This window comes from Xiphophorus maculatus, chromosome 10, assembly GCF_002775205.1.
Source record: "Xiphophorus maculatus strain JP 163 A chromosome 10, X_maculatus-5.0-male, whole genome shotgun sequence".
Classification (NCBI taxonomy): Eukaryota; Metazoa; Chordata; class Actinopteri; order Cyprinodontiformes; family Poeciliidae; genus Xiphophorus; species Xiphophorus maculatus.
The window spans coordinates 20,409,132-20,433,567 of NC_036452.1; the positions used below are offsets into that span (position 1 = coordinate 20,409,132).

A 24,436-nucleotide genomic window follows, 5' to 3' on the forward strand; every position below is an offset into this window, starting at 1 on the left:
TTTGCTTTTATTCCAATTTTAAGTAGAAGCTGGATTTGACTGTCTTTTTTTAAGGACGGGCAGCGCATCCTGACACAGACAATGAGAGGTCAGGGAAGATGGGAAAAGCCCGACTTTGTAGAGAGTCTACGTGAGGAGAATCTAAAACGCTGCTATGCCAGGGAAGGGACAAAAGATGTTCTTTTTTTATAGGTCTACACCCACAAATAATATGATGAAGATGCATTTGTTTTATGGCGAGATCCAGAGAAGGGCGAAATTGCTGAAGAATGTAATGAGAACGAGGGATGAACTAAGGTACGCAAGCACAGACCTCTGTAAAACGGCTCATCTGACCCGTTTGATGGAAATAAATTTGTTTTTCCACCACAATATCACAAGTAGTACACCTGCTTTGGTTGTTGAAAGTTTACACTCATCAACATCAATGAGAATCATGCAAATTTTTTGACACTTAAAGCTGATGAACAGTTTTTTTTTTTTTCTAAGGCCAAATGATTGTGTCGAATAACTTGAAAAAATTCTAAGGAGAATTGAGAACAAATTGCATTGTAGATTTTTCTCTAGTTAAAACTTTACACGTAAGCATAAATATATCCATATCACACCAGCGGCCATTTTCTTAAAATCTGAGTTTTCTCTGGGATGGTGAGGGTGGACCGTCTTTCCGTGAAGAATAAGAATACATTTTTCATAATACCCTGGACTTAAAATAACAACAAAAACAACAAAAAAACATTATGAAACTTAAGAAGCTTGCAGAGGGTTGACATTTAAAAACAAAATCGCATAAAGTGGGTTTTGCACCAGACTCTGTTAGGATCATTTCTCTTTCCTGTTCTGGTATGGCCCCGCCATCTTTATTCCTGTATCAACTGGCTCCACTTAAGGATGACCACTGCTGCCCTTTTCTGGATGGAGGAGGAGCTAGAAGCAGACATTACTGACTATTTAATTTGAACTACCTTTAATCTAATAAACCACTAATTAACATTTAATCCTAAATTGATTCACTGTTATACTAAAGAAGCTCGCCACATTAGGAGTGGCATATATCTGGTTCTGCAGCAACTCCATCAAAAACAAAGGCAACTGAAGCTTGGAAGCATTAAACACTTGCCATAATGGGACTCAGATACACCTAAAATAGAAAAACATGCGAGGCAGCTTGGGAATGTGGGACAGCATGGAATGTTAAACTCAGTTTGTCCTCACCTAACCCTTTATCTGTCTACCTCTTGGCCAGTGTCTGAAGGTCTTTCCATCCGGTGGCCCACTCCGCCAGTGCAGGCATCTCTCTTCTTCCAAGCTTCTTCCACTGTGATAATGTTAAGCAGGCTTCATTCCCATATATGACAGACAGGAAAACAGGAGCGGATGGCTGTAGTTGTGTCCAATAGCTAACTGTGTTGAATCCAAACACAGACACCACTGCACTCTCTTCTTTTTTTTTTTCTCTCGTTGCATTTACAAATAGCCTGATATATAATCAGGTTGTTTTTCTCTTCAATTATGCTGCAAAAATGTCATCTTGTTCTCATTAGCTCTTAGTGGCTTAAGAGCAGCCTTGAAGGAGTTAATGAAGACCATGCAAGGCTGAAAAGGAGAGGAGAGAGTAATAGAGTTGTAATACGAAGGTCACCAGCAACTGAAAGACAACGCAAATTAATCTCTGCATGAGTCTGACAGCTAGCTAATAGAACAACATCAACTGTCATTTATTACCATTTACTTATTTCACTACTTATTTCCAAAGATGCCCTTGTGGAAACATGAAACATGCTGAAACCAACGCCTTTGTAGGAAGCAGCATTCCATTTAAAACTGTTTTGTTGTCACTCTACCAAAAGCCAACATTTGCATACAAACCGCCAACGCCCTGGAACGAATGCAGCCAGTCATGTAATATTTAAGCCCTTGCGGGAGTGAAAACACTTGTCATAGCACGAAATAGCACAAAAGCTTGTGCTATTTCCCCTTTCAGGACCGACTTTCTGATGGAATCACATCCTGCTGTTTTAGGAAATGAATGTAGTTTTGCGACGTCGTCGTCGTTGCTGCTGCCGACACCCTTCATACGTATCACGGAATAACTCGTAATTCGTCTTGTCCTGCATTGCTTTAGTCGCATGCCGTTTCCTGTCTGTTCGCCTCCATGTCGGTGACAGGCGTCCTGTCGCAGCGACCGTCCCACGACAGACCAGTTGTCAGTGATGGGCAGCCCCCATGTAGGTGTTTGTGCGTTAGGGGATGGGGTTTGGATTTTGCTAGGTAGATTTGAGAAGTATCTGTGTTTTTTTGTGAGTAGTACGGAGGCAAAAACAATCCTTCCCCTTTTAGCTCGCGGATTAACATGAGCTTACTGTAATCTTTGGTAATAATGATTGGAGTTTCGGAGGTTTCGGTACGCTGAGTTTCTGAGACATGTCTTGGAGCTATTTTAATGGGGAAACAAAAAAAAACTCATCACAATGTAAAATGTCATTCAGTTTGTGGGGAGCAGTTATAACTGCACACTATTGGGACTAATGAAGATAACTGCAAGTACATCTAATTTATTGTCATCATTAAGTTACATGCTTGACAGCCAAATCAAAGATTAACACGTAAATTTGGCTCCAAAACAATAAATATATGCTGTGATTACAAATTAGTAGTTTCTCTGTAAAGCAGTGACTTTTCAGGCATGTGGTACAAATATTTATACACAGCCTGACATACATTATCAAAATGTAGTTTCCATTTTCAGAAGCTCATTTATGTGCAATTAAGTAATTCCTTGCCTGCATTGCGAGTGCATAACGCAGCAGACACGACTATGCCGAGAAGAAGGCATCGATACAATGACTGATAGCATTGATGGTCGACTATTTGGAAGATTAACAAATAAATAATGATAATAATCAATAGATGACAAGTGTCCTCTAGCAATAGCAATTTTCAGCAGCAGGGCAACCTAATAATTCCAGCACATCATCACGTTATGGCACAACACCGTTATGTCTGGATGCTGTGGGTCTAAAGACGTGGTGCAGACTATGTTTGCTGCACGTTCCACAAGTTGTGCAGGAAACAGATGTTTCTGACCGGTTTATGCAGTAAAACCAAAACAAAAAACCCCCAGCATAATCAAACTTAATACCATGCAGTGTTCTATAACTAACAAAAATGAATATTAATACCCGCCGAAGAGCAGACAAACGAAACGATACTGAAGATAAAACACAGTCTTGTATGAAACGTTCATCTTTTGCTCGAGGGATTTAGCGCCAGTCAGTGTCTTTGTGGTTTCCCGTAAATGACCTCACAGACTTAGACTTAGACTTTATTGATCCCTTGGGAAGACTCCCTCAGGAAATTGAAGACCTGACACACGACTCATTCAAATCGTTTCAGTGCCCGTCTTCCATGCATTACTGTGGGTTGATGGGGAAAATTTGCCTCGCCAGAAGCTTCACTACCTTTACCTTATGACTGTGTTTGTTTGTCAGAGGCTCGCTCAGAGTTGCACTTCTGCATGGGCGGAGTGACCGTGCCTTAAGCGTCATGTCAATCGGCAGTCCATAGACTGACACACGTTGCTGGTGACTTTAAACATCACCGTTACTTTTTCACTTTTGGACATTATGTAGCAATTGTTTTTTTGGATAAGAAACGGATCCCATCACTATAAAGGGTTTTTTTTTGTACATCCGTGCATCATTCCGTAACATCTTACGGGGATGCGTTATACCAGGCGATGACAAAATAGTTTTCAACAATCTACTCACAGCAGCCTGGTGAAATCCAGCCCCTTGTTCGTCCAGAGGGTCTGGATTCTTGGCTATTGAGAAACGTTTGCTTCCTGGAGGCTCTGGAACAGTGGTCCCCAAACTACGGCCCGCGGGCCAGATGCGGCCCGCCTCCACATTTGGTCCGGCCCCCTGAACAATACCAGAGTATTTTCATATATGTGCATTTTTATTTGATAAGTTGGACTTTTGCAATAAAATAAATGTTAGTAATGAACTTTATTTATTATTAACTACTAGTTAGTAACTATTTTATACATGCATATAATTGACCCTAACCCTTTTTTTTATGTGGAGAACCCAGTGTTATTTGGTTATTATTTATTTCATAAATAGTGTTACTTCCTAACTTTTGTTCTCTGAAGAATCCAGAAAAGGTTAGTTGATTGTGCTTTCTGAAAAACAATACATTTTTATGTTTAGCACTCTTACAATCGTCACACGTTTTCTGTTACAAACTGACCCCGGCCCCCCATCAGAGAAGGGACAAGTTATGTGGCCCTCACAGGAGAAAGTTTGGGGACCCCTGCTCTGGAAGATTTAAATTGGACCCAATCGCTGGCATTTGTCCGTGGCATACGTAATGCCACAGTTCGATGCCATGAAGCTTACAGGAAATTACCTGCGCCGTAAACAACCATCCTCCAGTGCGAACTGAGAAGTGCCGAGCTGAACGAGGCGGCTGTTAAGTCAACATTTGGAACGGCGTCTTTCGACTTCGTTAACTTCCTCCATTGCCATTGTTGCAGTGCAGAAAATTGACCTCATCGTTCAATCTCTCCTTCTGTTCACCGATTGGCCCGGTAGAAATCCTACCAGAGGAGAAAGCCCAAATGGAGCAGTGAAGGGAGATGAGAGTCGAGTGGAACTGCATACGAAAGGAAACGGCGAACTCCTAGGGGGTGCTTGCCGTCCCACACCCAACTTTAGTGGGTATGAAATGGAACATAGACAGATTCCTTTCTTTCTCCACCTCATACAGCATCACAAAGTTACCCTCATTAGTTATTTTAGACTCACCAGAATTCCCATAGTGCCCAAAGAAAGTGTAATTGAATTTCAGCTGCTTGGGCAGAAGGCATTCAGGAAAGCAGTCTGCTCTCACTGCGCCATTATTAGATTTAGAACTACAGCTACTGTCTCGTACTTAATTACAAAACATCCCATCACTGCCTCCCTTGAATCATAATCCATGACCAGCGAGGTGACCCCACTGCTAGTGGGGGAATAATCACAGTGATGCGGGAGGAGGATGAGGAGACCTCGGCCAGGAACGTTCAGCTGCCTGAGTCAAAGTACGTGAAAAAGGAAGAGGCAGTTTGTGTAGAAGCCATCACCATTCCTGGTTTTAATGCCCTTCCTCTCCTCTAATTTCAATGTGGCAGAATGTTTTTCTACGTTCCACTTCCGTTTGTGAAACTGAAGTTAATTTAAGATAAATAAAATAAAAAAAAAAACACACATATGGAGTTGAGATTTGGGCGGATCGTATACGCTGCAGCTTGGCATCCAGCCCTGAGACGATGGAGAAGTGCCAACAGCCAGCAGCTGTAATCGTTGCTAATTAGTTGTTGCTGGTCGCTGTTTGATCCCCCAAATCACCAGACCTGCACTTATGGCAATTTGTGGATAGAGGGCAAACGGCCTGCTCTTTACCAACAAACAGTATTTACAACCCCTTCAGCAAACTATTGTGCTGAAAAATATGAATATTTAATCATAATACTAGGGGTTTTTTGGGAAGTAGAACAAAATCAATGCGTATCTAAAGATTAAGTTATTCTTTTGTTAATTTGGACTCTGCACAATTTATTAATCTGGGCACTAATAAACATATTTGTAGGAGTTTTTAGCTCAAATTAGATTTTTTTTTTCTTTTTCTTATTTTTTACATTACAAATACTGCTGTATGACAAAGGATTAGTGCCAGACTAAGATTATTTTTTTTAATTGTGAGACTAAAGTCATAATGTTACAAGAATAAACTAATAGGATAAGTAGAAAACGCAATATTACCAGAAGAAAATTATAAAATTATGAGGAAAAACGTCATTATCAAGTATTTGTATTTCAAGTATGTAGTAATTGTAAAACTGATACCAAAGTACAACTTCATAAGATGCTCAACATTCCTAATTTAAATTTTTTGTGTTATCAAGTTATCATAAAATTACTATTTCATTCTACTAATATTATTCAAGTAATATGAATTTGGTCTCGTATTCTTTTGACTTAATTTTCACCAATTATCACAACTTTATTCTGGTAATGAGACTTTAATCTCATATCATTATGCCTTTTTGCTCATTTTATTGCAACTTTATTCTCTTCAAATTATGACTTTTGCACAGCATTACTCTCATATTATTTCGCCTTGCTGTCGTGCAACCTTATTCTCGTAATATGAACATAAAGTTTTTCTCGCAATATTATGACTTTTTTTGTTGTAATATGACTTTATTCTCTAAATGTAATGACTTTTTTCTGAGTCTGACCCTAATACTCCATACTTCAAATAAAAATACCACATTTTTATTTGAAGACTTCTTTTTCCCATTCAGTAACTTGCAGCTTAGACCTGAGTTGAGACAAACCGAATACGTGGCTTTAAAGTAGTTGGTCAATTCATGTTCAAGTTCTTTTCATTCCCGGTTTCTTCATCATGTCTTTAATTAAAGCCCAAACCTTCAACCTGCAGCTCATGAAACAGGCCGGCAGGTCGACACAGACGTTGGCAGAATATGTCGGGCTAATGGCTGAGTGCCAGTCACCCTGTCTGGCTGTGCGCAGCAGGTCCGCCTCTGTTCTGCACTCTGCTGTGATCAAAACACCGTCACCGAGTGCGACGCCTCACTCAGCCCGAGTTTATTGGACCAGCATCATATTTAGCTTAGATTTGATTTTTTTTATTCTCCTTCCAGAGTCAGAAGTGAAGAACCGCCATCCAGGCAAAATCACGTTACAACATAAAACCGTTCTAATAATAAACCTTTTGTTATAGCAAAACATTTATAAGTTATGACATGATGCAGTTCTATTTTTCCTTTCGCCTTTCGTGGCAGCTCTTTGCCGCCGTCGTCTCCCATCGGGTATTCTTATTTGTATTTTCTTTTTGTCACATTGTTTTCCTCACTATCAACTTCTTGCACCTCCCGCAGCTCTTTGTCTTCCCTCTGAGGTGTCGTTCGCCGTCCCTTCTCCTGCTCTTTCCATCGTCACGCTCTCACTTTCCTCTGCTGTCTCCCACATGAGCTGGAGGTGATCCAAAGTGCCATCAATAAATCAACAGGAGAAGAAAGGAGACGACGCTAAGGATTCAGGTTGCTCTTCTGGGATCCTTTCAGCTCCTCAAGTGTGGCTCAATCAAAGGTCTGAAATGCAATATGTCAGGCTAAAGACTTTTTAAATCGAGAAGGTGCCATTCACTTTAAAATACAGTATGAAAAAGTCAAGAGTTATGCAAACGTCTGGCGACAATGACAGGAAAAAATGTTTAGAGTAGAAGGAACTATGATTTCAGAGTACGGAATCGTGGGATTCCGCAACAAAACACAGAGTTACACAGAATTAGCCGATAGATACAAGAAGGGAAGGATATACAGGAGAGTTTTGGCCGACGTCTTCTCCCAAAACTAAACATGTTAGCATAACTATTTTGCTCCACAGACACGCTGAATGTTATTGTTCGCATCATGAAAATTTGGGAATGCGCACAGTGCCGGGGGTCAAAAAGACGATTCTGTAGAATCCGCCGCTGCTGTAGAACAATTCTGTTACTTAAGTGAAACGTGGAGATGTAGGTATTACTAATATAGTGCAGTGTGCAACAGCAAAGCAAAAAATAACGCATCCCCCCCCCCGTAAAAGAATAACTCAAAACCAGGTGTATTCCAGTCGGCTAAGCTACACAGAATTATGTTTTCAGTCTCAATGTTTATTATGCCATTATTAAAAAGTGATTGTCTGAATGCAACGGTGGTTGATTAGCTAAAACACCTGCTCTACTGATGATCTGTCAGAGTATAGCCTTTTTTATTTTAAATTATTTTTTTATCTGAACCGAAGAACACCAAATTCTGCAGCACATCTACATGTTAAGGTCGTCAAAGTCAAGCTAGCATAGCTGACCTACTTCCTTCACCATTGCTATATACTGTATATATATGTATATATATATATATATATATATATTTTTTTTTTTTTTTTTTTTTTTTAATGAAAACGTTTTCCTGACTTGTGAAATATTATACTCTTGGACCTTGTTACACTTATGACAGCATTGAAAATTAGTAGCAAAACACTTTCTGTCATTTTCTTTTATATATCACAAATACATTAAAGATTTGTGTTGACAACTTGACAGCTATAACCAACGGTGGTCATCGTCAGCAGGTAGGGATCTTGTGTGCATGATTTCACATCGCAACATGTCTATGGACACAGGATTAAGGCAGCATGCACAACTATGTGCAACAGAGAAAACTTTTTAAAATGTTCATTCTGTCAGAAACTAATTACAGAATATGAAATAATTTTAATCTAGCTGCAGTTGGCTTATGTAAAAAAAAGTTATACCCACTAAGCTCTCAAGCCAATATTGGTATTTTTCATGAACCGTGTTGCTCAAATATCTGGCCAGATTAAATATTGACGGAGTCGAATAAAGCAATTGACCTTTCTCTGCTTCTCTCCTGTTCTGTCTTGGCGTTTTAACCTTCTCCCCATCTCACTCCTTCATCGTCCTTTAGGTCTCTCATGGGGAGGAATAACAGCAACACAGAGAGAGATAAGGCTGAGTCTGATTGATGTATTATGAATAGGATAGCCTGTCTGCGACAGTGAGTGCTGCTGCACTCTGCCACTAAGACTCCCTCAGCGATTGATTGGAATCCCACCACACTAATCAATAGATAGGTACATAAATAAATAAAACCTTCTTCGGGTCCCTTAATCTGCAGGGAAGTCCTAGGCTATCACTTTGTCTGCAAGTCGGTATTGTCAGCATGTTTTGTTTTGGGTTTTTTTACAGAAAGCTTTTAACCGCAGATTTGGGCAGATAAGCCGCCATTCTGGTGTTTAGCTGAAGTAGTAGGCAGGGATTTCGTTCTACAAATGCAGAAAAGGTTTCATAAATCTGTTGCTTTGATATGATGTGGCTACATTGGAGCTCCTCCGACATATTCCAGTGTTGCAACCAAACTGTGGCCTATAGAATTTTGTAGAATTTGATCAATTTTCCAGACTTTCGACTCAATTTAGCTTATCTATATATTGCCAATTCACAATAAATGTCTTTCTGCTAGAGTTGATCAGGTACAGTGTAGACTCATTGGCCGTGTTTCCATCATTGCTTCTTTTATGCAGATTTTTGAGTACCGCATTAGAAAAGGGTGATGGAAATGGCTAAATTTAAATTGACTCTTGCAATTTCTTTTCTCCCCTCATTTGAGATGGTTTTTGGCTTTTCTGGATAGTTAAAGTGCCGAATGGGGAGATGGAAACACATTTGACGATGCTGTGTGTCTGAGCCCCACCAAAGGCATGAAACTTCAAAAAAATAAATAAATAAAAAAATCCAGGTCTTAAGGGAGGACTCGTCATTTTTTTCTGAGATGCGGGTTCCAGATTTGTGGGGAAAGCAAACTGATTTGTTGCATCAAAACAAAACGCTCGTTTAAATCATCCTCTCTCTAAATTCCTTCAATGACTGTGTGACATTTCCGTTTTTGACATTTCTCTCATGCTGAAACTTTCCTCTCGCAAACAAAAAATTAAGGAACACGAACACCTTCCGTTCCTCTGGCAGTCGATTCTAAATCCCCTTAAAACCGGCGAAGCGGACCGGTGAAAAGCCTTTCGAGCAGACGAGTCCGAACGCGGTGTAGCATGAGGTCCGTTTTTCATTTCGTCTCTCTCTCTTTTTTTTTTCTCCCTCTATCTCACCTGCTCTGTGAGGCCAACTCTCCAACAATCCCCCCCCCCGACAGACAGGTGATTAGGAGGAGAGAGTTCAGACCTGCTGAAAAAGCAGCTTAGCTGTAATTATTGTCTCGGAGAGAAACAAACAGCTCATCAGGGCCCGTCTCCGGGGACTTAACAATTGTTGCCAGGATATATATCGAAGGCTCGACATCCAGCCGTTACCTTGGCTACTCTTGTCTCCATATGTGTGGGCTGGAGGTTGGGTTGCTCTCCGTACAGATAAGATTCTTTTCAGGTTGTTTCAGAAATAGCATAAGCCATGAAAACAAATTAAGACGTACACTCCGCCCACGCACGCTGATGCAAGCTTAAACGCAACGCGCGAGCGGATCCCAGACTCAGGGAAACAAGTTGCTTTCATCCGTTTTCTGTTAAAGTGCACTCTCTCAAACACACGCACAACCACGCGCATATGTACGCATGAAACACGCAACCAGCTCCAGCGATTTCAAGAAATTAACTGTCAAAATAACCAATCACAGTTAACATAAATGAACAAAGAAAATCCGTTTGCAAGTCCTTTAGAAGAATTTTGCATGTTAACAGACTTCTGGACTCAAACAGTTCCAATTTAAACATGCCGTTCTTTGGAAATGAAAACATCCTCCGCTCTGAAATCTTAAAAAAAACAAAGACCCTCATCATAGCGGTGAATCTTGTTTCTTTCTTTAGTTTGGGCTTTAAAATGACTTATTTGAAATATTCAAACTTGAATCTGTAGGCGATATTCTCTAATCTAAAGTTACCCGGTAACCATAACAGGAAATGACCGGTTCCTCGTTGCGCCTGTATTCCGTGCTTTTTATAGCCTTTGACAAATATTTGACCGCACTTCTAGTCAGAATGTATTGAACTCATTTAAAGTGTTTGGATTTCTGGAAGAGATCTCAATTTTAAACAAAATACAAACATTTTAAACGGATGAAGACTGTATGCTTCCAGAAGCTTGTGGTTGGACTGATTTGACCACTTCGAAAGCGGTTTTGATCTAGGTTTCGGACTGTTCAGTCGAACCACATTACGTCCAAATTTCAACCATTCAACTCTGAGATAAAAGGAGGGAAAAACAAACTCAAGAATAACTAAGTCTCAATCTTACAATAAAGTGAACACTGTTGGCACACCACTGGCTGCATTACGCAAACTGAAATGAAGAAAATACAGTTGTTCAGTGGAAACATGCCGATTTCAGAAAACGTTATTTGCTCAGAACTATTTTGCGCTTGGATGGTGTAGCTTTTCAGCTCTATCAAAATTGGTTAATTTTGCAAAACTGCAATTAAAATGCTTTCTTTGCATGACACAGGTCACGTGATCAAAAACTGGATTTTACTACTGGAAGAAATAACAAAGAAAATGACAGGAAGTGGTAGGAGGAGGATGGCGCTGCAATTTTTTTAAACGACTACCCGTGTGAAAAACTTGCAAAAAAGTTTTGGGGCTGCACCGAAAATTTGGGTCTGAAACCAAAAAAAAAAGAATAAAGGTCAAATATTAAGAGAGAAGTACGCCATGCGTCGTTCTATTGTGTATTATGTACATATTCAAACTTATATTTATATTTTTGAATAAAAAAAATCTTTTTTTATAATTTCAACAATGAAAAATTGCGCAACGAAATTTGGGACCAATTCTCTAGTTAAAAATAAAGTCTCACTTGAGAATCTAGGCAATAAAACCATATCTTGATTAGAAAAGTAGCACAATAAATCCAAACTTGTGCAGTATATTCTTTTAAAATAATTTAATTTGCATAATGTATGATTATTCCATCCAAAGAAAAGAACAAAATGGCTGCCATGCTTGTTTACTTTTTGATAACCCTAATTGATGCTTGCTGGATCTGAACAACTACCAGAACTGAATCTAAGGTAACAATTCAAAGTCCACAATTAATACGGTCATATACAATCAATCACAATCCGCCTTAACGAGGTTCACTTGTCAGATTAAAAGTACCTTTTGAAAACCTTTAAGCAGGTGTTAAGCATATTTTCCATTAAGCCCACATTTCTGTAATAAATGTCTTTCTGTTTTGGTCTAATGTAATGTTCTTTTCATTAGCTAAATGCAGAAAATCGTCATAATTAACAGAAATAAAGGCTTGAAAATATCAGTTGGTGTGTAATTAATCATTTCAGGTCACTGAAATCCGTTAACATTTCACTAATATTCCAATATATTGTTTATGTCTACCGTATAATGATGCGTGAGCTGAAAAAAAGACAACATGAAAGTCCTCCGTTGTGTTTTGATGAAGGACACTTGTGCACAGGAGGAAGCGTGTCCTATTCCCACTGACGGACAACAGAAGCCGTGGCAGAAGGGTGGCATTAAAACCCAGCGGGGGATGTAGTGTGATGAAAATGTCAGACCTGAACCAGCAGGCTAGACTCTGCGACGTGTTTCATCAAGTCGGAGTGTGTGGAGTGCTGCGTCAGAGTGTCACGCCCTGCTTGTTTGCAGCTAAAGACTTTGTGTGCAAAGGTACGTCTTATGAGTTCGTATCGGCATGTAAATCTACATCTTCAGCATCTCGAGCATGTCCCAAAGGTCGTTGGAGTGTACTGAGAGGCAGCCGAAAGAAAAATCTTAATCTCTGCTGTGTTTACGAACACCTTGATGTTTGGCCAACTGAGAGTTCCGTCGTGTCACGGTGTAAACTCACCCAGCCAATACGATGAAGAAATCCAGGCGGTTCCACGTGTCTCCGAGGTAACACTTCTTGCCAAAAATCCCCAGGGCTACCATTTTGATCACCATCTCGATGGCGAAGAAGGCGAAGATGAAGTCATCAAAGTCCTGCCCGGACACAGATAGAAGAAACGGGTTAACGTTACGTTTTGAACGTCACTGAACGTTGAAAATCTGTCAGAAGTCAAACTGTTACAACAAAACGTAAAGGAAACGTCACCCAGCGCTCTCTTGAAAGTCATAAATCTGCATTTATAAATTTCTAATATGTTTGATTAGACTTTATAGTCATCTACTGAATACCTTCCTCTTGTCAAGATCAGGCGATAGAGGTCAAAGGTGCAACAGGGAAACTCAGACTTCCTTATTTTCCCAATAACACTCACCAGGGAAATCCAAAGACATTCCTGGACTATGAAGGAGAGAAACCAAAACTGTTTCAAGGTCTACCTCCAGTGCGATGTGCTTAAAGGAGTTCAAACCCGGGTCTGACGTTTTGGCATTAGCACTTAGTCCCACATCGTGCCATCACTCAATAAGGAGACGAATGTATACATGTAACTTTTTCTCCACAGTGACAAAAACCACAGACTGTGGCCCCAATACCTCCATATAAACATTAACCCTCTATGGCATGGCGTTGCCCTCAGGCAACAAACCACATAGCTGTACCTCACATTGCTCCTTTATTTTATTTTTTGGGGGGCATGATTTTTGACATATTTTTGTCCAAAAAATAGTTCTTTTATGAATATAGTTTTTGTTTGATTTGTATTTCATTTCTCATAATCAGTGTAGACAATCTTGGTGTTCTAGACCAATGTTACCCTGAGGCAACAAACCCAAATCTGGTTCCAGGAGGTGTCAGAGTCCGATTTTATGATTGACATGTAATTAGGGACCACCAAGCTCCCAAAGAATGCAGGAAAATATTTCTTCCCCACAAAAATAAAAAGTCATGCCATAGAGGGTTAAAGGATTGCACTTAATACATAACTGTCTGAATACAGCCGTGGTTGATTAGCTCATTTAAACATCTGTTCTACTGACGATCCGTCAGAGTTGATGTCAGGGTCACCCCCTCACCCCCCCGAACCGAAACACACAAAATTCCACAGCACATCTACATGCTAAGATTGTCAAAGTCAAGCTAGCATAGCTGACCTACTTCCATCTCCCTTGCTTTTTTTTTTTTTTTACATAAACCTTTTCATGACCTGTGAAATGTGACACCCTTGGACCTTGTTGTCAAGATGTTGTGGTGTTGACAATTAGCAGAAAAGCACTGCGTTCTTTTATCTTTTATAAATCACACATACATTTAAGATTTAGCGCGTTATATTGACATTTTGACAGCTAAACCTAAAACATGGCTAGCAGTTTTTTGCCCTTCATCAGAGAACTGGAGGACAGGAACTTGTGCACGTTCTGTCACGTTGCAACGTGTCTCCAGGCAACCAAGTTCTGTAACTTGTTGGTGAAGACTGAAGGATTTAATACACTAGGGTCTGTTTTTTATTGGCCTCTATCTAGTCTAGACATTTCTTAATGTATGATAAACATCCTACTGAGAGCCTTTGACATCATTGAGACAGTTTATGAATTCCTGCAGAGAAATCCATGTCTCATGATCCAGTCGTCAGGAGGTCAGACAATTGCGCTGGATGGGAAACGGATAACAGCCTCCTTGTAGCAGCAGAGATTAACATTTTGCTCGACGGCACTTAAACAAGCCTGTGTGATGTCCTCAAGTGATCGAATAAGGATTTCGTTATACCTTCCTTTATCAAACGGCATTCGAGAACGAATTACGGAGAAGAATGAAAAAAAGTGGCGTAACCCGGGGCAGAGCGCTCATCGCATTAATCAGTGTTCCTTTTCTTCATTACGGCCCGTCTGGCCTCAGCTCTCCAAAAATCCTCATCAGGCCGAACCGAAGACAAAGCAAGAGCAGAGGACTTGGACAGAAGGAGCAAATACCACTTTCTTAAGATATGAAAATCGATGGGAAACGACAGAAAGCAGAGGTGGAGGAATTTGGAATGAGCGCGGCGAGTAGAGAGCTCAGAGTAAAAAACAAAAGCTAAAGAGAAAGGAGAAAAAAAAAATCTGGAAGGAGATTAAGGCACAGGACACCCACTGATAGATGAGTCATCCTAACACGAACACAGACGTGTATAAATATATCAGATCCTGTTAGCTTAAGAAAAAGCTAGCCTTCCACTGCTTTAAAGTTCACTGGAAGTAAAAAAAAAAAGAAAAGTTGTGGTTGATGGAGGAATGTGAGACTGTGACAGTGTGTTTACAGCTCAATAATCTCAGCCTGTCTCGGTTTCTCGAGCTTTCCCAGCATCCTCAAACAAACAAACAAAAAAAAAAGATTTAAAACGGCAACAAACGAGCCGCTATTTCACAAACCGTCAGACCGTGAAACAAACAGGTTCCCTCTCCGGTAGTGACCGTACATCACTGCGGGTATTAGTAAGTCGTTTTTTGTTGTTGTTTATTTTTAAGATACCACACTCATTAACTCCGCCGAGGCGGCGGAGCCCTGCAGCGACCTGTTCAATGAAGCAAAACCTCCAAAGGAAAGGGTCAGACAAAAAAACTAAACAAAAGCGGTGAGGCGCCGTCTGATCTGCATTTCATCTGACTGGGAAACGACTTGCACCGTCATCTGGGCACCCATAGTTTCTTGTGAGCTCCTGTATCGTGTCACAGGAGGCTGTTATTTAGACGTTTCACGTCGCGGTGCGATTGCTGATAATAGGAAGCCTGAAAAGACAGAAACAGAACGCTAACGGCCGAGCTTCAGGCCAAGAGACTGGATATGGTATTTGTAAATGTTTGCAAACGTCACAAAAAATAAAAATCAATCTTTACCTCTTAATCTCAAACAGAAATGTTGAGATTTCTGCCTTGAAGACTTTTTTTTTTTTTTTAAAGCATCGCTCAAAAACATCAGACGTCAATGGAAACATAAACCATGCTGGATGTTTTCACTCATGTGAAAAGGGTGATGTACGGAAGAGGGCAAAGAATTCACAAGTGCATAACACATCTCTGTCAATAAAGTCAGAATACTGAGATTAAAATCCACATGCTGAGACTAAAGTCGGGATAAAACAAAAACTCGTGTAATTTCTTTGATTCAAATTTGAATTCTGAGATTGAAATCCAAATTGAAATCTGAATTCTTTGAATAGTCAGAGTTCAAATCCAAATTCTGATATTAAAGTTATTATTTTGAGATTAAAATCTAAATTCTGAGATTGTAGTCAGAATTCTGAGATTAGATTCCAAAGATAAGAGTCGTAATTCTGAAATCAAAGATGGAATTCTGGGATTAAAATCTGCATTCGGCTCTACAGGTCAGATTGAAAATCCAAATTCTGATATTAAAGTTAGAATTTTGAGATCAAAATTTAAATTCTGAAATGCAATTTAGAATTAAAATCCAAATTCTTAGATTATAGTCAGAATCCTGACCACAAAACTGAACCCATTGCACAAAATTGGCCACATTTTTTTTTACATTATAACAGATGCAGCAGAGTTTGCCAAACATCTTAAGTCCAATGAAGGTTTTTTTTTTTTTTTTTTATCAAATTCTACATTTTTATCACCCAAAAGATTTCAAACTTGAACTAACACCTTGTGACCTTGGTAGTTGTCAGTACCTCAAAAATGATGAAAAAAACCCCAAAACACCATGAATTGTGGAAAGCATGAAAAAAAATTGAACCACAATAACATCCAGTTAGGACACCAACAAAGTCCAACTACTGACAGATGTGTTTTCGCCTACCATGACTGGTAGAAAATGAGTTGTTGTGTAAAAGACAGAACAGCAGAGCCGTCGTCTGCCATGCTGAGTCCTTACTGACTGCACCGCTGTCTCATCTAGCTCTACATCTATCCTACACCCTTATCCTATTAGGGTAGGAGGGGGGATGCTGGTGGCTATCCAGCTGTCTACAGGCGAGAGGCAGGGTAAGCTTGGACAGGTCATTTTGAAATATCATTATATATAAAAATATTGTCTCCTATCACAGGTTTTCCTTCCACTCAACTTTTTGTGAATACACTTTTTCATAAAATTCAAATTTTCTGAGAGATTTTATTTGATCTTTCCCTGTAAGCTATAGTTATCAAAATGTCCAGAAGTAAAGGCTTGAAATATTTTTGCGATAATTCTATATGAGTTTCACTTTTTGAAACGAGTGAACATTTTCACAGTGACAGAATTGTAGACGGGTTTTTTTTACACTCAATTTTGTTATTGTAACGTAGCAAAACATGAAAATAAAAAGGGTATGAATAATTTTGTGCTCATATTAACTTATTGAGCTTCTGCCTGCTGACTGGACTGAGGACAAACCTTTCTGACCACAAAACAAGGCTTCCTTTTTGTTGTTGTTTTTCCTCAAATACAGCTGGAACCCCTAATTTGCCAAGTCAACAGGATTCGCTGGCCGGAGGGACGTGGGAGGGTTCTCCTGGTGGGCCGGCACATGGCAACTCGGGCTCTCTAATGGGGGAAATTGATTTTCTCAAACTCGTGTGAGACGTCAGTGGAGCGTGAAACATCGTCTGACATCCGCAGGACGCAGGCTCCACTCGACGTCCGAGTGTTGCCGCGGCGGCAGCAGCAGCAGGCTCTTCGCCAATCAGAGGCTGAGATGGCTCTGATTTTTTTCCTCCTTAGAGGAAAAGAAAAAAACAAAAACAAAAAACTGAAACACTGTTTTGTTCCGCGCCTGTCAGGAGCGTACGGTTCACTGGCTGCTCGTCCATGTGGACGGCGGAGGAGCCTAAACGCCACTCGCTCGCCTCGGAGGGATTTGACACCAGTGACCTGTTCTGAACGGCCCAGCGCTCACGCCCACACACCCCCACACACTACTCTAATTCCTACCATCTAACTGCTTTAGTATGCATACGACTCAGAAACCGAGGGAGTATTGGAACTTTTTGGGAAGCAGATGAGTATAAAAAGAAAACAAAATTGAGGGCCATTTAAGTATGGAAAAGAAGAGTAAATTTCTATTTCAAAAATTCAGAAATTTTGAAATTAATCTCAGATGTTTCCCTGAAAGAACTTGGAAATTTCCTAGCTTCAAATGTCAAAAGTTGGCTTGGAAAAAAAAAAAAAAAAAGGCAAATTTTGAGATTAAGCTCAGAAATCTTCCAGAACAAACTTGGAAATGTGTGAGTTTGAAAAGTTGACAATTTGCAAGAAAAACCCCTCAAAATTAGAATTTTATCTCAGGTATTTTGTAGAAAAAAACTAGGAAATTTCTGAGTTTGAAAAGTAAAAACAAATGCTAGAAAAATAACTAAGAACTATTACATTTCTGAGTTTCAAATGTCAAAATTTGACTTTCTTTTAATGTATTATTAATTTTTATTTCTGAGATTAACTTCAAATTTTCTGAGGTTTGGGAGGAAATGTACTTATTTTCTTTCCATCTACAATGGCCCCAACATGGCATCGTAATTATACATCATTCGAAAAAGTCTTTTCCCACTTGAGACAACTGACGAGATTAATCTTTGATATTGTGCAACGATATTTAACAAACAAAAGGGATTATTTAATCACCATGAGACAAAGCATAAAAAGACAACATAGCCAAAGGGACATTTAAGATAAAACACACAAATACCTCCTCAAAGTTTCTCTACAGGCTTCTATGAGATAGTTTCTGCACTAGCAATTTAGCGCTCCTTATTTGGACTCTCAAGATCAGATCCTTGGGCTCCAACATTGATTTCTTCATGGTTTGCTGCAAATAACTTCACAGACCTGATGTATGACTTGATCAAATTTTTTTTGGAATATCTTCTTTGCCTTAATATTGGCTGAAATGCTTCACCAATTGTTTTGTGTATTGCTGTGAGTTTCAATACTTCCACCACTAGAACCGCTTTGTTTATCGGAGGTTCGTTACACTTCCATGTCATAAAACTGACCTGTTTGACCTGAAAGAACCATAAAAATATGTCCATTTATATCCAATTAAAGGTATAAAAATAAGGTCAAACAATAAGGTGGGTGGTTAGACAACAGCCTGTGGCAACCTAGACAGAATTACCCGAATAAGTCATTTCTATGCCAGTACAGAAAGTTCTCATTTCATTATGTGCTACAAATCTTCGTATTTGTTGCAAACAAAGCGTGGTCGCTGCTGCCAGATATGGGAAAGCCTTCACTTTCTGTGCAACCAGAAAAGTCTTGTTAAAAAAAAAAAAAGTCCCACCCGGCACAGAGCGTGGCTCACAACATCAGCCACCGTAAACGCTTCACATGGTAAACCGCGTGGGCCGAGGTTAATCACTAGAGAGAAATTAGGGTGAACGTAGAGACGCCACACACGTCCAAACAGCCATTTGCTAGCCGAGCGGCCATTAAAGACGCTTTTTTAAAGATAGGAATCCTACAATAGCTGGCCTTTTATGTGGCAGGAGATGAATGAGGGTGGGAGAGGGATACATTTACACAAGGGCGTGGTAGGTTAACGAGTGTGGACGCAGAGGACAAACCTCCGCTGGTTACGGCTTTATCTGTTCGACGCACAAATCGCTCTGCGCCGGTAACGAAAAAGCAGGGCATTCTCCGTCTTTCTTATCGGCAGTTCAGGTCTCGCCTCTCGGCACCAACATCTGGATGGGATTCCTGCTGCACTGACTGTGAGCTACTGGCATTCTTCCACCTCCTTGTGCAGTCTACCATAGACTTTCATCTCTCCCATCTCCCTCTTAACTTTTCTCCCACTGCCTCCTTCTGTCTAGCAGGGAGTGGTGGGGAGTATTGCTCCATTATTACTGTATGTTATGTCTCCCACAGTGGCTTGAATGTATGCTCGGCGGCCGTGTGAGAGTCTACGGACGGTTTACATCGGGTTTTTTTATGCTTACCTCACCAGGGTATTTTTAGCCAACTCACTGACATCGACGGAGCCTCGCCAAGAACTCCACAGCCCTTAAACGTGTCCACATTTTGTGACTTTATATGAGGGTAAAGTGGCTGAATAGTCACACATTGTTTTCAAAATCTAAAAAGGGCTTTTTGGATTTGCATTCAGCTCACACTTCACTAAATGAACCGGACTTCACAGAGTTTAGAGTGTGAATGCGCCCTAAGGTGATGTTATCCCCAACCTATTATCTCTGTCCCTTTCCCTTTTGCTTGACCTTTTTCACAATTATGCACTAATTTGAGTCTAGTACATCGAAGCTTCTGGTTGTAAAGCAACAACACTTAAAACAGTTCAAAGAATATTAATTTTGTTAAGGCAGACAGATAAAACACATCAGAAATCCTCGTTCCCCCCGTCCCTGTTGCTGCCGCCTAACCTCACACAACTCCCTTTTCATGCGTCTTCCTCTGTGAACGCCCATGTTCCCTCTCACATTGCCTGAGAGCGAGGGTAAACATACGTGTGGACCAGGCGCACAGACATCAGCTGTGCTTTGTTGCGAGTTGCCGAAGCGAGTGCTGACATTGCGGGGCCTTCTCATCGCCTCCCGGGCGCAGCCTTTGTGCTCTAAGTGCTCTTAATCACTAACGATGAGAACACTTAAACACTCCCTAATGTCGAACGCTCGAGTGTCAAAGCTATTAGATATAGTATGGCACCCAAGTGTGAAGTCCGGCAGCTGCGGCGGACTAAACGCAAGCATGCTCGTCGTTTATGGTTGGAGGGGGGGAAGAAAAAACAAAAAAAACAACAACATGTGTTTTCACATTTAAGCAAAGACTGCTGTTGGGGAGAGATCAGGAGAGGATTTACTATGAGGCAGCCAACAAACATATTTATGTTCTACACGAGGCGCAGAGGAACCCTTTGACCTCTACTGATTTGAATGAGAAAAGTTTCTTGTTATAACAAGATGTGACGCGAGAATGTTTTGAGATTTACATCTCATTAAACGCAAGATATGCTCCAAGCTAAATGAGAAAGCTCAAAACAGGAAACGGGTGATCACAAATGGTTTATTATTAGCTTTACCATATCCGAGTTGTGACTGTTCAGTTGAATTTTTTTCTATTTCCGAATTCACCATGCTAAGCGCTAACACATCATGCTAACAGTAACGACCCCCACCCCGTAGAGGTCCGAGCGGACTCAACCTCTACTCTACTCAAAGTGGACATCAGCCAGACACTTCAAGGCAAAGGTAAATTTTTCGATGGAGAAGAAACATGGCAAGGTGCGCAGCTAGCTCAAACTTGCTAGCATCCATCCGGACTGTGGGAATTGAAGAAATTTTTAAGGAATTGAAGGAATTACAGGAAATGTAGGCACTAAACTATGAAATCTCAACCGTCCGTGAATAATGCAGCTCACAGAATACGGGCAGTATGTAGGAGTCTTAACACTCTTCAGTGTGGAAGTTGTTAGTGTGGAAAGAGGTCTTAAAGCTAGCAAGTAGAGGAAACACTGAACTTGTTGGAAGCTCTTTGAAAGGAAACGTTTTGCTATTGAGGCATATTCACAGCTCATTGATAATAACATTAAAAAGAGTGAACATTTGACCTATTGTACCTTTATTAGCTTATGTCAAGGAATAAGCTAGATTTGGAAGAAATTTGTTTTTTTCTAAAACAGTGAGTCTCTTCTAAAGTCCTCAACTTTACAGGAACCCCACTAAAATTGATTGCCACTCTCTATTAACAATGCTAAGATTAGCTATCTCTTTAATCATGTTGAATTTGCTCTGGAATAACTATCCAAACCTGCTCTGAAACAGAACTCATAAATGATGATTTCAACATCTAAAACCTTTCTGACAATATGAAATATGTAAAATAAATCTGTCATTTTAAGTGTTCCAAGATATTTGATTATAGATTTTGATTTCTGTGTGTGTTATGGTAGAGCTGTGGAGGGAAAGTTGGAATTAGTTTCATTATGTTTCCACTTCTCTGGTCTTAATACTAGTTGGATATACTTTTATTAAATGAGTAAAATTGAACAAAATTAATTTTGGGGGAACAATAGCTTCAAGTTTTTCCAGCACAAGCAGCCTGCTTGTATAACCTTAAAAAAAACACGTTTGTCTCAAAAGGAAGAAAAAGCATGAATCACAGATGAATGAATCACAATATGGGCAAAACTGCACAAACACTTTAACAAAAAGCCACCACATCAACCATTTATGTTTATCTTTCTAATAAGGAAATATGATTTCAACCTCGCATACGGAGTCTGGATCCAGTCCAAACTAAATCATAATGTTCTTGATATTTAACATTCAGTCCCTGTGAGAAAAAACTTTGTTGAACCACCTTTAGCCGCATTTAGTCTTTCAGGATATGTCTGTTCCATCTTTCACATCTGCAGATGGGATGTTTAATGAATCTGAGCAAAAAATGACTTTTTTCTAAAATGCGAGCCAGATAAATTGTCTGCAAGTTAGAAATTCAAATCCTGTACCGTAAGCAGTCAGGCAGAAATTAGCACATTTAAGGTTTATTAGTCATTTTTTAAATTACCTTTGATTCACCGTGCAATGAAAACTTTGCTACTATTCCCTACAAATCAATTAAAGCGCAAAATTTACTCTTGTAGAAACTATAAATATGATGCATAAATTAGCTAATGTTAAAGAAATATAATCTCTGTGTTTATGCTGTAAACACATTCTAGTGCCTTCCCATAAAGGACTTGGAGGCTTTTCTTCTCTTTTCTTCTTAGCTAGTTGTTAGATTGAGCGGCTAAACCCTTTCCTCTGCCTACATCTCCCAGAACGCTGTTTGATTCTGTAATCGGAGTTCAGTGAAATTAATGAAGATTCTACCGGACGTATTTTCTATTGATATTGATCACGTGTGTAATTTAATGTCCGGTCCTATTCTCATGAGTAGTTTTGCATGTTCCATTTTGGTGTCGCCTGACCAGAACTCCTTCTTTAACAGGTTTGCTTTATTTTCTACATGTCTTGTAGGAAACCCAGTAAAGTCTTGGGTTCAATTCCCGACTCTGGGACCTTTGCTGAATGCCTTCCCCTCTTTTCTCTCTACCTACTTCCTATCTGATCGGCAAATAAAGGCTAATAGTGCTAGTAAGAACTTTAAAAAAGCCTCTCCATAAATTTATCAGACTTGCATACTGCGCTTCTTGATGCTGTAGGTTCACCAACATTTTGAACATCATGCACCTTTTTCCTTCAGGTTTCCAATTAATCTACTATATGTTGGCCTAATTTTAAAATCCAAGCAAACTCACTGGAAATTGAGCCTTCAGCAAGACAAAATCTGAAAAAACACTTTAGCAAGACACTGACGGTTTGTGTAGAGGATTAAAGGCCATCCTTGCAGGCAACACAGTCAGCCGACAGATTGGGTTTTTACTGAAACGGATGCCGTCGATTCTGTGAAAACCCTTCCCCGCGCCCAAAAATAAATCTCACACACTCTCTATGCTAATTTTGCCTGTCACAAAGTCTAAATGCCATTATCATTGGGGTCAGGTGCTTTCATCACATGCACAAGCGCGCGCGCAGACGGGCGGGCGGACAGCAGTAAGTGGCGGTAAAGGCGGCGAACGTCTCATGTGGCGAGAACAATAGACCAGGCTAATTGTAATCTGCCATTCAGGCCCAGATCCACTCCTCACAGGTGGAGGGAAGATAATACTGTGGGCTCAATCATCGCCAATTCAGAGCGCACAGACACCGGCTACCCGCGACGTTTCGTCACGGTGAGGCCACAAACGCAGGTTTAGAAGCGCGACGCTTTCCACAGGGGCTCCTCTTCATGGCAGCGTTCCCACTCTCTAGACTGTCTTCTCTGGGTGTATCTCTCTAATCCTCTGTTCAAACAGTACTGACAACGGCTTTATTAGCTTTCGGCTGACATCACATTGTACTGTCACTGCTTGGGTGGTAGGGGAGTACGAGCTCTGCTGTTCAGAAAGGAATGTTCCTTTGAAATTTGTCCTTCTGGGGTAAAAAGAAGAAAGAAAGAACGAAAAAAAGAAAGAAAGAAAGTGAGGCTGTACAAGTTTGGCACTTCTTTGAAACTTCTCTATCAGTCAAACCTTAGCTCATGCCTTTACTTTCTTCCCTCTGAACTGCAGAGCTCTCTGATGTGTCGTCTTCTGTATCAAACACATCATCCAAGGTCTGTTTGCCAAAAGGGATAAACTGTTAGAAGGAGGATTATAGCTCTGAAAAACATAGCAGTAATGCTATATTTATTTGCTTTTTGGCATCGGAAAGACTTGGAAAGATCGGAGAGTGTGATAACAAATGGGTTGTTTACATTGACTGTTCGACTCCTGGCTCTGACTATGTCCACAAAGAATCGGCAACTGTCTACTGCTGCATGGAGTCCAGCATCACAACCCGAGTTCAGTCACCGGTTTCAATCGAATTTTTACATTTCCACAAGGCGACTGATTAACCAATAGGTGCAGGCGAGCAACAGAAAGCCAACGGACCCAATGATCGCTACACGCGTCGTTATTAATCTGTCGCGAAATTGTTACTTGAAAGAGCTCGAAATAATTGCAGCAGAGAGTTTTAATCAGTGAGGTCATCAGATCTGTAAAAACAAAGAAAATGTTGTACGTGCTGGTTACAGTGTGCTGCTTTTTGAAGATCTGAATAAAACTGGTTGTTGAAGACAGCGTTCAAAAGAACAGGGGAGTTTGATTAAAAGGTTGATTGGAAGATAAAAAGAAAGTCCCGAAAATGACAGTTTCAAATGGATACTAAAACCAGAAACGCTTTGAAGACGATGGAAAGCTATCATCTGGATGGAACCAAAAACAGAACGGTCACGACTCGGGCAATAGTCAACTCCAAGGTGACCAAAGGACATGGCTAAAACCTGGGAAATCCTCAGGAAAATCATTTTGAGGTCTTTAAGGTCTGAATATTTCAAATTTATTGAAAATTGTTTTTTACTGAATGTCTCATGGACATATTTAACAGTGATGGAGTGCTGGTGAAGCATT

General features: G+C 40.2%; 1 protein-coding gene across 14 annotated transcripts in view; it reads right to left on the bottom strand.

Moving 5' to 3' along the window:
• Nucleotides 1-24,436, bottom strand: part of cacna1g (calcium voltage-gated channel subunit alpha1 G) — a 279,545-nt gene that overhangs the window by 145,131 nt on the left and 109,978 nt on the right. For all 14 annotated transcript variants that reach the window (XM_023341248.1, XM_023341247.1, XM_023341243.1 and 11 more), the window contains one exon: nt 12,442-12,575. In XM_023341248.1, the coding sequence (XP_023197016.1) occupies nt 12,442-12,575 (134 nt within the window). The remainder of the gene's footprint in view (nt 1-12,441; nt 12,576-24,436) is intronic.